Source organism: Psammomys obesus, unplaced genomic scaffold, assembly GCF_907164565.1.
Source record: "Psammomys obesus unplaced genomic scaffold, mPsaObe1.curated_primary_1811, whole genome shotgun sequence".
NCBI lineage: Eukaryota > Metazoa > Chordata > Mammalia > Rodentia > Muridae > Psammomys > Psammomys obesus.
In genome coordinates this window covers 15,818,282-15,834,156 of record NW_026585894.1, presented here as the reverse complement: position 1 = coordinate 15,834,156, position 15,875 = coordinate 15,818,282, and the positions used below count along the sequence as shown (strand labels likewise).

The 15,875-nt window shown below is 38.3% G+C and overlaps 1 protein-coding gene across 1 annotated transcript in view; it reads left to right on the top strand.

Annotated features, from left to right (window-relative positions):
• Adgrg4 (adhesion G protein-coupled receptor G4) overlaps positions 1-5,341 on the top strand; it is an 84,411-nt gene extending 79,070 nt beyond the window's left edge. Inside the window, exons 18-19 of the mRNA XM_055599555.1 lie at positions 1,015-1,182; positions 5,074-5,341. Coding sequence (XP_055455530.1) covers positions 1,015-1,182; positions 5,074-5,264 — 359 coding nt within the window. The 3' untranslated portion in view covers positions 5,265-5,341. The remainder of the gene's footprint in view (positions 1-1,014; positions 1,183-5,073) is intronic.
• The last annotated feature ends 10,534 nt before the right edge of the window (positions 5,342-15,875 follow it).

Below are 15,875 nucleotides of genomic sequence, written 5' to 3'. Positions count from 1 at the left end.
TTAATTAAAAAATTCATACCTCTCCTATATACAAATGACAGATGGGCTAAGAAAGAAATCAGGGAAAGAATATCTTTTACAGTAGCCTTAAAAATGTAAAATATCTTGGAGTAACTCAAAAACCAAGCAAGTGAAAGACCTGTACAACAAGAACTTTAAGTCTTTGAAAAAATAAATTAAAAAAGATATCAGAATATGGAAAGATCTCCCATGATCATGAATTGGTAGGATTACCATAGTAAAAATAGCCATTTTACCAAAAGCAATCTACAGGTTCAATGCAATCTCCAAAATAAACTGCTGTTCTATTATCAAATGATCTTCTCTTCAATTCTGGCAGCTTGTCTCAGTATCCATACAAAGGCCAGTCTTCTTCCTTCAGGAAAGCAACATTTTCTACTCTAGGAGTCTATAAGTAGCACCCAGGTATCTTTATTTTGATTGTTTTATTTTATTTTATTTTTTACAATTTATTCATTTTTTTATCCTGAGCCCGTCCCTCATCTCCTCCTGCTCCCACTCTCCATCCCTCATCCCCTCCTACCCACTTCCTCTAGTCCACTAAAAGGGGGAGTTTTCCTCCCCTGCCATCTGCCCCTAGTCTATCAAGTCTCATTTGAACTGCCTGTATCCTCTTCTTCTGTGGCCTGGCAAGGCAATATCGCCAGGGAAAGTGATCAAAGAGCAGGCAACTGAATTCACGTCAGAGGCAGCACCTGATCCCTCTTTTCCACTGGGTGTACTAGTGACCTGCAAGTCCTTATACTTTAGGGAAAACAGACATCCTTGTTAAGTGCATTGTATTTTCATGTGTCACACACCACAGTATAAATTTACTTTTTACAACTTCATAGAAAAACCGACTACAAGAATAAAGAGACATTAAGCATTGAATTTCATATTTTAGAGGGAACACTGAAGGCACTATAATTAACTAGATCACCGTTTCACCCATTTTAAGCATAGAATTTGATACATTTTACTTGTTTAACTTTTTTTCTGATGTCATTTCAGATGGAAGAAGCAGGTTTGGGATAAATGTTAGGCATAAACAGAAGAGACTGAAGGAAGCCCATGAGCCCAAATTATTGACATTATCACTCAAATCAACAACAACCAATTCCACTTTCAAATCTATTGGATCTCTACCTAGTACTCCTTCAGAAATAAACTTCCCAAATGGTAAAGCTCAAAACACTAATGTTTGCATTCATATTCTAGAGATACTCAATCACAGAAACTGTATGCTGTATCTTGGCTAATAGTTCCTCAAAACAGTACCATATTTCATAAATAATATAATAAATATAATATAATAATATATAATGATATGATATAATATGATATGATATAATATAATATATTAATATTTATTATATGGTATATAATATAATTATAATATAATATACTACCTATAATATATCCAGGTAAGCAGTAAATCTAATCTATATTGTACCTGTATGCATATCTGTGTGGAGCTATATATTTGGACTCATTCTAAGCAGAGAAAGTACATATAGACTGATTAGATGTTAGAATAATGGAGAAGAGAAGAGACAAAAGGTTTAAAAACTTCAAAGGCTCTTAAAAATAAAAAAAACAGGATCAGATGAATGAGGAGGAGGTCCCCCCTATCAGTGGACTTGGCAAGGGGCACGGTGGAGATGAGGGAGGGAGGGAGGGACTGGGAGGGAATGAGGGATCGGGACACGGCTGGGATACAGAGTTAATAAAATGTAACTGATAAGAAAAAAATAAAATTCAAAAAAAAAATAATAATTGGCACAGACTGTTGAAAATCAGAAAGGACCCTAGACATACTGTACTTCAATTTGCTCATTTTACACAGAGAGAACCTTAATCATGGTAAAGGACAGTCACTAAGACCATTGGCAGCAGAATGAGCCAGAACTCAGGTCTTCTGGCTTTCATGGCCACTTCCTCCGACCATGAATACTCCTTGAGTTGCTACCACAGGAACTGACACTTGTGAGTGGAGACAGATATTTATGTGAGGATGAGGCATTAGGAGGGAAATTGCAGGGAAAGGATAGATCTACAAGTTAAATATGGCAAGTTTTCTCAAAAAAAAAAGGAAAAAAAGAATACAACCAAAGGATAGTAAAAGGGATTCAAAACTTTTGAAAACTGTAAGTTAAAAGCTGGGTGTAGTGCAATATGTTTCATTCCAGCCCTTAGGAGACTTACAGGAGGAGTGTCCCAGATTTGAGACCAGGCTGGGCTGCATAACTAAGCCCTAGCTCAAGCCTGGGGGAGGGGGATGCAAAATACCTAAGTTGATGCTGCGATGATTGCATTCTGCTTGGACCATGATGTAATACGTCAGGTTTGCCTTTGTTTTTGGAGAGAAGGGTAAATTTAATTAATTAATTAATATATTTTTTTTTCACTTTGTATCCGGCTGTAGTCTGCTCCCTCATCTCCTCCCAGTCCCTCTCTCCCTTCCTCTACTTCCACTATGCCCTTCCCCTAGTCTATTGATAGGGGACATTCTCCTCCCCTACTATCTGACCCTAGTCTATCAAGTCTCATCAGGACTGCCTGGATTCTCTTTCTCTGTGGCCCAGCAAGGCTACCTCACCATGGGGAGATGATCAAAGAACTGGCCACTGAGTCCATGTCAGAGAGAACCCCTGATCTCCTTACTACTAGGGAACACACATAAAAACTGGGCTGTCTATGGGCTACATCTGAACAGGGGGTCTAGATCCTCTCCATGAATGGACTTTGGTTGATGTGTTAGTCTCTGCAGGACCTCCTCAGCTCAAATCTTTTGGCTTTGTTGGTCTCCTTGTGGAGCTCCTGTCCCCTCCAGACCTTTTTCTCTCCCCCTTCTTTCATAAGATTCCCTGCACTCTGCCCAAAGTTTGGCTATGAGTCTCAGCATCTGCTTTAATACCCTGCTGGGTAGAGTCTTTAAAAAAAGTCAATTATTTTATTCCAGAGTAGACAGAACATCTTGACAGTGTATGAAACCAATCACATTTAAATTTATTTTTAAAAAGTAATTTCTTTTTTCCCCAGAATTTTTTGCTTTATTTATTATAATTTATTTACTTTGTTTCCCAGCTGTAGCCCCCTCCCTCATCCTCTCCAACCTTGCCTTCCCTCCCTCTTCTCCTCCTCTGCCCTTTCCCCAGTCACTGATAGGGAAGGTCCTCCTCCCATTTCATCTGAACCTAGCCTTATCAGGTCTCATCAGGACTGGCTGCATTGTCTTCCTCTGTGGTCTATTAAGGCTGCCCCCACTTAGAGGGAGGTGATCAAAGAGCCAGCCACTGAGTTTATATCTGATAGAGGGCTAATGTCGAGAATATATAAAGACTGAAGAAGTTAAACAGCAACAAATCAAGTAATCCAATTAAAAAATGGGGTACAGAGCTAAACAGTGAATTCTCAATTGAGGAATACCGAATGGCAGAGATACACTTTAAAAAAAAAAACAAAAAAAAAAAAAAAAAAAAAAAAAAAAAAAAACAACTGCTCAAAGTCCTTAGTCATCAGGGAAATGCAAATCAAAATGACCCTGAGATTTCACCTTACACCCATTAGAATGGCTAAGATCAAAAACTCAAGTGACAACACATGCTGGAGAAGATGTGGAGAAAGGGGAACTCTCCTCCATTGTTCGTTGGAATGTAAACTTGTACAACCACTTTAGAAATTAATCTGGTGCTTTCTCAGAAAATTAAGAATAGTGTTACCTCAAGATCCAACTATACCACTCCTAGGCATATATCCAAAATATGCTCAAGTATACAACAAGGACATTTGCTCAGCCATGGTAATAGTGGCTTTATTCATAATATCCAGAACCTGGAAACAACCCAGATGTCCCTCAATTGAAGAATGGATACAGAAGTTGTGGTACATTTACAAAATGGAATACTACTCAGCAATTAGAAACAAGGAAATCATGAAATTTGCAGGCAAATGGTGGGAACTAGAAAAGATCATCTTGAGTGAGGTAACCAAGAAGCAGAAAGACGCAAATGGTGTATACTCACTTCTAAGTGGACTTAGGCATATAATACAGGGTATATTCTTTCAGAGGCCCTCTGTGGCAAGTTCCTGCCCTGTTCCCTTTCTTACCGTTCTAAGACCAAACTAAGCTTCAGCTTCACACATAAACAGACACGTTTTGCTAGCCTGATTGTGGTCAGCCTGTCACTTCTCAGTGCTAATGTCAAGACCCTTCTCTCACTTTTAGTTTTTATTACACAGACTCAAAAACTCATTTTATTTTTCAGGCCCAAAACTGATTTAGAAACTGAGTGGTATATTAAAAAAAGGCTTTGGCTTAAGATCAGGCGGTGTCCTTAACTCTGTGACCTGTGCTTAGAGCTTCATCCTTTTCTATCCTTAATATGTATAACTCTAGCTGTAGGTGAATGACCAAACAGAACTGGTTGAATCATGCTATGTAGTCTTAGTCTCCATAGTTGTATCGGAAAGTTAAGGGTATCCATGAAAACACTCTTTCCCTAGTCACTGACACCCATTGCACCATGGCCAGCTAACTACAGATATTTATTGCTCTTCTTGAAGACCCTGGAATATCATAGTTTAAAGACTGCCTGAGTTGTTGAATCTCCTACTACCTAGTAGTTGGGGCTAATTGGGGAATGTCAGTTTTGCAAAAAGGGTATTCCTGCTGCTCCAGGGATATTTCAATTCATCAGCAATATATATCATAAATGTAAATGTATTTTTCTTCACAGCAAACAGTAGCAAATACATGTTGAAAAATCTTAACAGTCTTGTACCAAGCAATAATCCAGGATTACCAAGAGGCCCAATGGCCTGTTTCAAAGTGCTCACAGATAATGACAATAGCTCTGCAAGAAGGACATGTGTATCTGTTGACCAGGAAGTGATATTAGAATGATATTCTAATATGATATTAGAATATCTAAAATGATATTCATCTATTTTTTTTACAACTTCACTTTTTTCTACTTATTCATCATGCCATTCCATGAAATTTTTGTATGCTTCTTTCTTGCCCAAAGTCCTTCATGTTCCATTTAATTGTTCTTTGTTTTTATGCAGGTCACTTTGATGGTGGTCCTTATACCTTCTCTTCTTTGAGTTGTGAAGCTGTGCCTGCTTTTATAAGAAGAGCATTGCCTGCAAACATCAAAACTAATTCCATTCATAAACAAAGATCATTTTCTATAAATGTCAGCAGAGATGCTCACCTGACTCCCAGCCCTGGACTGGGGGAAATGTTCAATTTGTAAAGCAAATCTTCCTCTACTTTGTATTCTAAAGATTGTCTTGGGAAAGGAAGAATGAAATCATATTTAATAAATATTAACCTTGGAATAATTCTCTTCCGTGTTTTTTTATTTTAAAAATCTTTTTTGAAATTGAAAACATTGTGATAGATAGAAAAAAGAAAAAATATTCCTTTTAAGATTTGCTTATTCATTATGTCTTTATGAGTGTGTATCTACTTGAACGGATGTGTGCCACATACATACAGGAGACCGTAGAGGACAGAAGATGGCTTCTGATCTATTGACATTAGAGTTACAAGTGGTTGTGAGTCACCTTGTGGGTGTTGGGTACTGAACTGGGGTTCTCTGCAAGAGCAGTAAACCCTGCTATTAACTGCTGAGCCACCTCTCCTGCTCCAGTGTTTTTTTTGTTTGTTTGTTTGTTGTTTTGTTTTCATTTTGTGAAAAGGAGATTGAAGCCTACTATAATACATTAAGGGAGAAGTATCCATAACTTTGGGGATTTAGTTTCAAAAGATACTGTGTGTATGTCCAAAAACAACAAGCAAAGAAAAAAAATCAAGGTTTTTATTGCTCTGTCCTGAGAGGCAACCAATTTTTAGTGACCAAAATGTCAGGATCCCTAGGTGGCTGGATACCCACAGAAGAAGTAGGTAGAAAAGCCATAAATGCTGAAAAAAAAATCTCTGCCTTGTTTACCTGTCATTAAAGAATTAAAACAAAACAAAAAAAAACCCAAAAAAACCCTAAAATCTCCAGCATTCAAGATTTCCTTTTGAGTTGTAATCCTTTATTTAAACATGTTCTGTGGATAGGGTGAATCATCTATTCACACATGCAAGGATTCCATGGTGGAGACTATTTCTCAGGCAAGACAGTTCCCCAGGGAGCAGCAAGCAGGATACTGATGAGTGTAACAGAATAGAAACTAACTGAAGCCTTTGGCTCTCCATAAGAAGTGAAGGATGGGTCATAGCAAGCATTATGAAAGGGTCTTGGACAAAAAAAGAGCCATCTGAAGATGACAAAAAAAAAGAAAGTGAAGTCTCATGGCTTTGTATTTGTTTGGGGTGGGTTGCATCTCTCTCTCTCTCTCTCTCTCTCTCTCTGTATGTGTGTGTGTGTGTGTGTGTGTGTAAGGACTAACATATATGATGACCAATGTGTGCTGGATGTTATATGTCTTTGAGATGGATAGCATTAAGTTACTGTCACCCAAAAATAGAGTCATTTTGTTGCAATTTAGAAATCCAAAACACTACCACTAACTAGCACCATCAACAAAACAATCTTTGTAGTTGGCAGTGGTGACACATGACTTTAATCTCAGCACTCACGATGTATAGGCGGACGGATCTCTGATTTTTAGGCCAGCCTAGTCTACAAAGTGAGTTTAGGACAGCCAGAGCTACACAGGGAAAGCTTATCTCAAAAAAAAAACCAAACCAAAACTAAACTAACCAACCAACCAACCAAACAAACAAACAAACAAAAACGCACTCCCTCAACCCAACAAAAACAAAACAAAAGGACAAAACAAAAATCAACCTATGCATTCTGGAAATTATTTGATTTGGGGGTGGGGATCTTTTGGCTATAAAATGTCTGCAGTCGTATTTGTTGTCAACAAGTAATAGGATCCTGATTGTTCTGCTGCTTCTGCAATGACGAGTTCACGCCTCATCTCCAATGCCCTGACATGCTGTGACAAACAGGGACATCATTTTATGTAAGAGTTCATGATTCCTGTCATGACTCTTCCTGTTAATTAGTTAAAAAATAGGCTTTCTGAAAATTAGATAACAATTTCAAATAGCAGGGATAACACAGATTAAATGTCTCTCTATTATGTGTTGATTTGCCCTTCCTGGGAAACAAAATGGTTGATTCTTTTATGAAGACAGACCAAAGAAATTGTAGAAAGGAAGCCCTAGAATCTTTATACTGCTCCCAAGCAGCAATCAACACTCAGCTACTCCCTTAATGTGGCCAAAAAGTAAGACATATGAAACTTAGTCTGCTATCTCTTGTAGGTGGTTGACTAGAGAGCCCAGGCACACATAGAGCAATAGAGACTGATTAATTCATGGGTGTGGTGGAAGACAAGTGGTTTGTGGGAAAAAAATGATACATGGTATAGTTGGGCTGGAACAGGAGGGTGGTCAGCTTGAGGAAGGCAAGGCTCATTTCCAATACTACAGGCAAATAAATGCTCTTTATTCAACCCTGGCCAACAAACTCTCAAAGCTTGTTACAGGTTGCAGGGCATGTGAGCTGACTTCACATTCCCTTCTGTGTCTATGGGCATGATGCAAAAACAAAGTGGTACTGAACACTAAGGCTCAAGAGGATCTTGACCAGGACTCTAGCTTTTGTTATTTTTCTTTTCCAGATATTCAGAAGGTGACCATCTGTGGTGGCTCATCTACCCTATATCTAGGGATATGGGAAGGTGGGACAAAGTGAAAGGGCGAGAAGATAAGTTTTCTATTTGTATTGTCAACACCTCAAGCCTATGATTAATTAGTGTGTTTCTGGTCATTGTTTTTAAGCCTAAAATTTAGGGAACAATAGAGAAAGGTCCAGGTAATACTCTTGTTGATTAGGTAAAATAAGTGAAGTAACATAAGCTCACACTTACAATGTCCAGCACTTCATAAATACTCTTATTTTTCATGTTCTATCATGTCTCACATATCGTGGCTATGTGACTGAATGGTGTCAATTTGTGAATGGAGGAGAAGGAGGAGAAATAGTGCCGTTGCTATGTATTTTTTCCAAGAGAGAAGACTACTGGATTTTTTTTTCCCCAAACACTCAAGGATTGAGAATCCTTGACAGTCACCAAGATATGAACAGATGGTGTGTCATCCTTTCTTAGCCTGTTATGTTTAAATGAGTGGGCACAGGGTGAGAACGATAATTGCTTTCACCAATTTCTGCCAGATTTGGTCAATGGATAGATTCTTTTTTGCCTCCCCTTAATTGGAATTGTGAACAACTTTGTCTTTTCAATGTGTCCTTAGAAAAATTTCACTAGAAAACTGAAGATGTCATATCAGCAAGCATTTAAATATTCTTAACCAAAGTCATAAATTAGATCTTTTATATGGTGGTGATTTCTGCTTAAATAAACAAATGAGAGAGAAATTTTAATTCCCAGATGAAATTTGATATTGGAAAAGCAGTCTATAATTAAGTTGGATAGTTAGGTCAGTTGTAAAATTAAACAATTACTCTAAGCTCATAATCCTTATGGTGTCTGTGTATGTGACTCAAAAGGCCATTGTAGCCTATGAATTAATAATTATAATATATGAACTAATACATATGAAAACTATTCATCATTTGATAGATTTGATCAAAGGAATTGATCACAATGGTTTTTAAAGGACTTTCAGCCTGAGGAAATTTTAGATAGTTTTCTACCTGATTGTTAGTCCCTAATCTCCCTTTTGTTTTTTTAGAACCTTTGAAATTGTGAATTCTTTCTCTGTGTCATTAAAATGTAAATCATCTCCCAATATCTAGAAGCTGTTTTGGTTGTTTGCCTTCATAGTGCTGGAATGCTACATAGGGCTTTGTGCATGCTAGGCAAGTGCTCTATCACAGAATGACAGTCTAGCCCTTAGTTAGTCTTCCCTGTGTATATGTGCGGTGTTTATGTGTGTTCCCATGTGTTCATGGTGAGGGCCTTTCGTGATTGTGCCCCATTTTATTTACTGAGCCAGAGTCTCTACCTCAACTTACCAATTCTAGCTAGTCAGCTGGCCCCAGAGATGCCCTGTCTCTGACTCTTAAGTGCTGCCATACCTGCCTATGGGTTTGAGCGTCCTGTACTGTGGTCCTCAAACTTGTATGGCAAGTGCTTTATTTGCAGATCCTTCTCCCTAGTAACCTCTTAATTAAAAAAACAAAAAACAAAAAACAGTCTAACTTTGTAACCTAAGCTGCCCTGAAATTTTTGATCCTATTGCCTCAGCCTCCCAGAAACTGGAATTGCAGATGTGAGGAACTTCAGGCAGAAGTTCCTTTTTAAAGACAGAAGCTATCCCTTTGCAATGAGTCATCAGGAAGACTGCTATTCCTAACTCCTAGTCTCCATGGAACACAATGAGCCTAACTTCAAGTACATTTTTTTTTCCAAACACAGATCTTCTGATCAAATGCATACCTTCTTCCTCAGCTTCCTCCACTGATTATTCTCTAGCTTGTTATAACATTTAAAACTCGTTCAGTTGTTCTGAACAGAGTTGAAGATTTCTTTTCTACTACAAAAATTCTGATACTCCTACTGTAATAGTCCTAGATCAAGCCTCATTAACCTGCTTGAGCATAAATATATGTTTGCCCTGAAGTCTCCAGTAACAGAAAACCAGTTGTCTTTAAACTAACCATGTTGTCCACTCCATTAATCAAGCAAAGGGACCTACTGAAAATATTGTGGCAACTAAACTCATTTGTGGAAAAGTTACAGAAACAGGCACAAAATAGGGTATAGATGTATAAAATAAAAAGCTTTATATGATTTGAGGGATATACTCCTGGCAAAAGAACGTCTCATGAAAGGAGCACTCAGAAGTATAAACAGCAATTTCTTGTTTACTAAGATTACTAAGACTCAGTCTTAGAGGACCATGTCTGACCAACTGAACTGTGCGTGGACAATGTGGCACCAAGATCTTTAAGGGGCCCTTTGCGTTTGATAATGGTAGGAAGAAAAAAAAAAAAACCTTTCTATTTATCATTGTTCCAAGAATATCCATAGTGGAGAAGGCATTCTGCAAGAACATGAGCAATTGTTGGGAATGAAAAAGGAGAGGCTTTTAAAAGACTAGATAGCATCATACAATGTAGGGCTCAGTGGTGTCTCCGTAGACACACTTCTTTAGGAAAGGTAACAGCACTTAGATAAAGAAGTTTCTTTCCCAACCATCCCAATATCTCATTCATGTACTCACTTGCTTTCTCTGAGAAGGAGGTGATTCAGGAGGTACTGAGCAGGCTGATGAGCTAAGATAAGCTGCTGGGCTGCTAGAGGAGACTGTTTGTTAGAAAAGGTTATATCCCTGCAGAGGGTGCTGCCTCACATCTGTAACCCTGCACTTGGGAGGCAGAGATGTAAGGGTTGCCACATGTTTGAGAGAAGCCTAGTTTACATGGCAAGTTCCAAATGTTCCAGACTTACATTTTGAGGAGGGAAGGGGAAGGAAGGAAGGAAGGAAGGAAGGAAGGAAGGAAGGAAGGAAGGAAGGAAGGAAGGAAGAAGGGAGGGAGGGAGGGAGGGAGGGAGGGAGGGAGGGAGGGAAGGAAGGAAGGAAAGATGGAAAGATAGAAGCATAAGGTGATCTTCATCAACAGATTTATGGTACCAGCATAAGAAAACATGCTTACTTGTTTTTCTCCCTGCCTTGCCACAGCTCTCTGTGTAAGTTCACACCTATGTAAACTTTTAAAAGCTCTTCTCCTGAAAGCATCAAAAGGTGTCTTCTAAGAGTTTCCCAAAATGTCTGACCCCTTTAGAGGTCTTCAGCTTGAATTAGGAAAGGCTGTTGTAGGAGATGGCAAGCTAGGAGGAGTGCTGCTTATCTTTTTCATCCTCTGTGCTAATAGCATAGTACTTTCAAGGTGAGAGTCAAAGTACAGCAGGAGGCAGGTGGCACTCAGGACCCCTCATTGGACAAGCCTTGTTTGCTGTATGTTAAAGTAGACTTGAGCCAGTGCATGGTGGTTTAGGTCTACAGTCAAAGAACTCAGGAGGCTAAGACAGGAGATGGGTGAGTTTAAGGTCTACCTGCAATATAGAGTAAGTTCCATGCTGTCCTGGGCTAAAAATCAAGGTCTTGGACAGCCAGAGGTACATAAAAAGACTTCCTTACAAATAAAAGGAAAAGAAAAAAAATCAAAATAAGAAAACAAAACAAAAAACAAGTGCTACAGTTTACAAAGTCCTGGATTCAATCCTTAGGACAAAAAAAAAATGAAAAAGAAAAAGATTCAAACAATAATAGAATAGGCTCCAAATAAATCAGTAATAAACAGTGACTTCAAATACTGAATATACCTTCCTATATAAATGCACAGGGAACATATAGATGTTTCCTGGGCATATGCAGTCCTATGAAAACTATGGTGTAAATTGAAGAAAAAGTTTAGACTAGTAAATCCCCAAGTTTCTAAGATTTACCTATATTAACTTAATTTTGTCATTAAAAACAAAGTTGAGGACTTTTGCTTACATCCTGCATTATTTAGAGGTGAAGGGTGGCAAGACTGAAGGATGTGCTACATTAATAGGGTGACAGCACTCAAATCAGGAAACAAGGTAGATAAATGGTTAGGTAGTTTTCTCCTTCAAATTGCTATCCAGCACATCCGTCATGCTCAGTTGGTTGTGGGTAGCAATGGGACTAGAAATGGAAATGAATCTCAGTTGCAGTGAATTTTGATGAAGGTCTAGTTCATGCAAGAAAGAATTTTTTGAATCTTCAGCCCACAAACTCCCAGAAGAATAGATACTTTAGCTGCAGCTACAAGGAAAATATAAAGATCTAATATAAAATCTTCAAACACTGATTCTTTTAAGAAAAGGGAGAGAAGGATATACATTAGCGTGAACCATATTTTTCTGACCTTTATTACCTAACAAATCAGATTGTGGGACTATTTTCTAGCATTAGGGCTAGTGAGGGAGGGGTAGAATAGCGCTGCTTTCTCTTCTCTGCCTCCTCTAGACTCTAATCCCGAAGTGGAACAGGTAATGTTCCAGATAAACGTCTCAGTGACGTTTGGCATTATTTAAATATGTTCTCTAACCAAGCATGACATGCTGATTGCTATGGATATTTTCTTGGGCCCAGTCTTATGCTATGCTCCTTAAGGAATATCTGGTGACATAAAAGCCACATTCCTATCCATAAAAAACAGGCACTGCCCTTGAGATGATAAGACTACATGAGCAACAATTTCTCCAAAGTAGCATACGTTAACTCTTCAAATTGGGTAGTGGAGCCATTTAGGCACAAGGCACTGTAGCCTTTCAATTACTCATCTCATTTGAGAAATATTTTTTGAGAATTCTGTGTGTTCAAGGCATCAGAAAAGGCAGAAGCAGCCTGTACAATTGTCTGGGAAACAGACAATTAAATGTGCAGTGACAATACAGTGTACGATGCATTCATACACCATGGTGAGTTTTCAATTAATACAACAGGGAGACTAACGGGTTTAGCCCATTGGAAAAGTTTGAAGTTTCTAACTGAGTTAAAGATACCCCATGACCTAAAACTTCCACTCCTGTGCACATATCCTAGGAAAATGAAAAAAAAAAATGGACTCATAAAAATTTGTATACGAATGTCCATTGCTACTTTAGTCATAATAGCTCCAATATACAAACAATTCAAAAATGCTTATGTTAACAGGACAATTAGTGAGATATTCATACAGGAGAATATTGCATAGCAGTAAATATTGAACTATGGCTAAATAGGTCAATATTAATACACACAAAATGTGCAATATCAAAGAACTAGACACCAAAGAGGGTTTTTTTTATATGATTTCATTCATTCGAACAGGTGAAACTTATGAAGGATTTAAAAAGCCAGAATTGTTATCTCTAAGAAAGTTATATCCTGGAAAAGGTATAGGAGGGAATGTTCTGGAGAAATAGAATTGACATATATCATTCTGTAGATGGTGGCTACACAAATATGTGTATATATAAAAATTCATCCAGTAGCATACTCCGAATATTGCACTTTGTTATATATAATTCATCTCTCACTTTATAAGCAGAGGTGGGGAAACGTTTCTGAGGGCACCTCAGTAGTGCACACACAGTGTATTGCATAGATTTAGCTCAGAAATCCCATTTCTAGTACTGTAGTTAATTACAAGGGTACAAACATTTGTGGTAAATCTTATTTATTGCAACCTGGAGAATTATAATGAAAACTGAAAATGAAAGATCATTAAATGTAATGGAAGAAAACAAAATGTAATGGAAGTTTTGGTTTCTTTAAAAACTCAATTATGCTATATAAATATGCTTTTGTTTTAACCCTAAGTATGGAATTTTAGTTTAGGCTTTAGTATGTTTGTGCACAGCTGATAATTGTCTAGTGTTGGGCACGGTCTCTGACAGCTGGTAAAGGCCTGCCTCATGGGCACAGAAAGGGGCATGCTCTAGGGCTCTGTGTATATAAGTGTGAAAGACTAGAAAGAGAAAGTGTGGCATGCAATGGTGGTGTGTGGCCAGTGGCAGTTTGGAGAGACCAGAGATGACAGATCATGTGCGTTGGAGGTTTGGAGCAGACAGGCAGAGAGAGATGCTTTGGGGTGCAAGGGCTCTGAGGAAAGTGCTGGCTGTGTTTGCTATCGAAGGAGATTGTTATAGCCTCAGGAGAATCCATGGACTCTGAACTGCTGGGAGAAAGAAATTGGTCTGGGCCCTCTCTCCCCACTGACCTCTCTCCTGCCTAGGGTTGGGGGGTTGGAAGGTAGGTAGAGGCATAAACACACCAAGTAAAGCAGAGTTTAAAAATTAGTGCTAGAGATGAAGGAGGGAGGAAGGGTTTGGGAGGGAATGAGGGAGTGGGATACAGCTGGGATACAGAGTTAATAAAACGTAACTAATAAAATAAATAAATAAATAAATAAAACCATAATGAACAGCAAAAAAATAATAATAAAAAAATTAGTGCTACAATTAAATTTCAGATGTAATCTATACCTAGCACAGAATAATAGTACATAGGCAACAAAAGACTGAAATGTGGCAATGTTGTTAATAATTCAAAGATATCTATAATATTTTTCTGCAAAAGAAAAATTTTCATTATGGTACATACATGGTAAAGTATATGTATAAACATATATGTATACATGTATATTGACATATATATACACAGAAAAATCCATTAACATGCACATATCGTAATAGTTGTTTACCTCTCAATATGGAAATTACCAAAGCTATTACTTTTTGTGTTGTATACTTTGTATTGCTTTAATTTTGTTATCAGGATCATGAAAGTTGTATAATTTTAAAATTTACTAACAAGAAGATTATTTACTGTGTAATGACTTTCCTTGAAACAGTAGCAGCAGAGGTGACCAAAAGAGGGTGGTTGAAAAATTAGACAAATTCAACCTTTTTGTAAAGGATTTTGAGATGCCTCAGTGATGCTTAGGTAGAGATGTTAAGAAAGGAGCTAGCTGCATAATTCTGTAGCAGAGAACAAAAGTTAGGAATGGAGACAGAGATATGGGTAATGAACATGTCAACCAAAGCCACAATGATATTTCAAGTGGGGAATAATGATACAAACTAATATGAAAGAGCTTGACCTTTAACAGAAAAAACACCGAAAAATGGGTCTAGGTAGATCGGCCTGGGAAAGGGCACCTTGAAAGGAAGGCCAGAGAAGTAGGTAGGTGAAGTAGTTGCAGGAGGTGCTATGTAAACCAGGGAGACAAAGATTCGGAACAGATGATGTTTTCAGTGGTGACAAAAGCAGATGGTGTAAGTCCTCTAAGGAGAGAAATGTGGCCTCCGGCTTTAACCACAAAAGTAGCTTTGATGGTTCAGGCAGTAAGTGAAGTGGGGGGCAGGGGTAAAATCAGTTCTTTCTGCAGCTGTAGCTACTAGGTTCCTGGGGCTGGAAAAAGGAGGGTAATCGGTTAGATTGAGTTTAAGAGAAGGTTCGGTTTGATTTTAGCTTTAAAATTTGCATAGAGAATAGTAGGGATAAGAATGGCAAAGACAGCTTTTTAAAATATAATATTAAGATTAGCAAGACCCAAATAATTTCACAGGGTTCTAGAAGCAGTTAGTGGAGATAGAAACTGGATCTTGGTAGTGACAGAACAAAGATGCTAATGCTGTGTGCAGCACAGATGGCTGGATACCTCTTACACAGAAAGTAGGCACCCCATTGTAACAAGAAGAAAGAAGGCCAAGGGTAGGCATGGATGTAGGCAAATTTATAGATTTGTAACAAGAATTCCAGAGAGCTCTCATCTGAGAAATTCTATTTTCTCTCTAAAGTAGGAGGCAAGATAACCTGCTGAGAATGAGGGGAGAAGTGATGAGATGGAGAAGGTTTAAAATAGCTGCCGTGGAGAACACAAGGAAGACCCAAACAGAGAAACAGGCTTTGCAAGCCTCCTTAGAGATCTGCTTGAAATCAGAGAGCATTGTTTCGATAAGTTGGGTAGGTTGTCAATTCCTGGAAAGGAGGACAGATGCTGAATGTGATGTCAATAGATTCAAATAACTACTAAGTCACACAGGAGGATTTCCATGAGTTCTAGGCCAGCAGAGATTATATACTGAGGTCTGTGGGCCAGTCTGGGTTACAGACTGAGATGCTATCTTAAACACACACACACACACACACACACTTGGACTCATGCACACATACTCAGGCACTCATGCATACAAATCTACACCCATACATGCATGCAGACATGTGTATTACCACCACCATCACCGTCCACATTAATTCAGTAAAGAGAACATGCTAAAATAATGTTACCACATAAGGCAACCTGCTAATTGAGGCATTTAGTTTTAAGCCCATCACCCAAAGCTCTATAGCATGT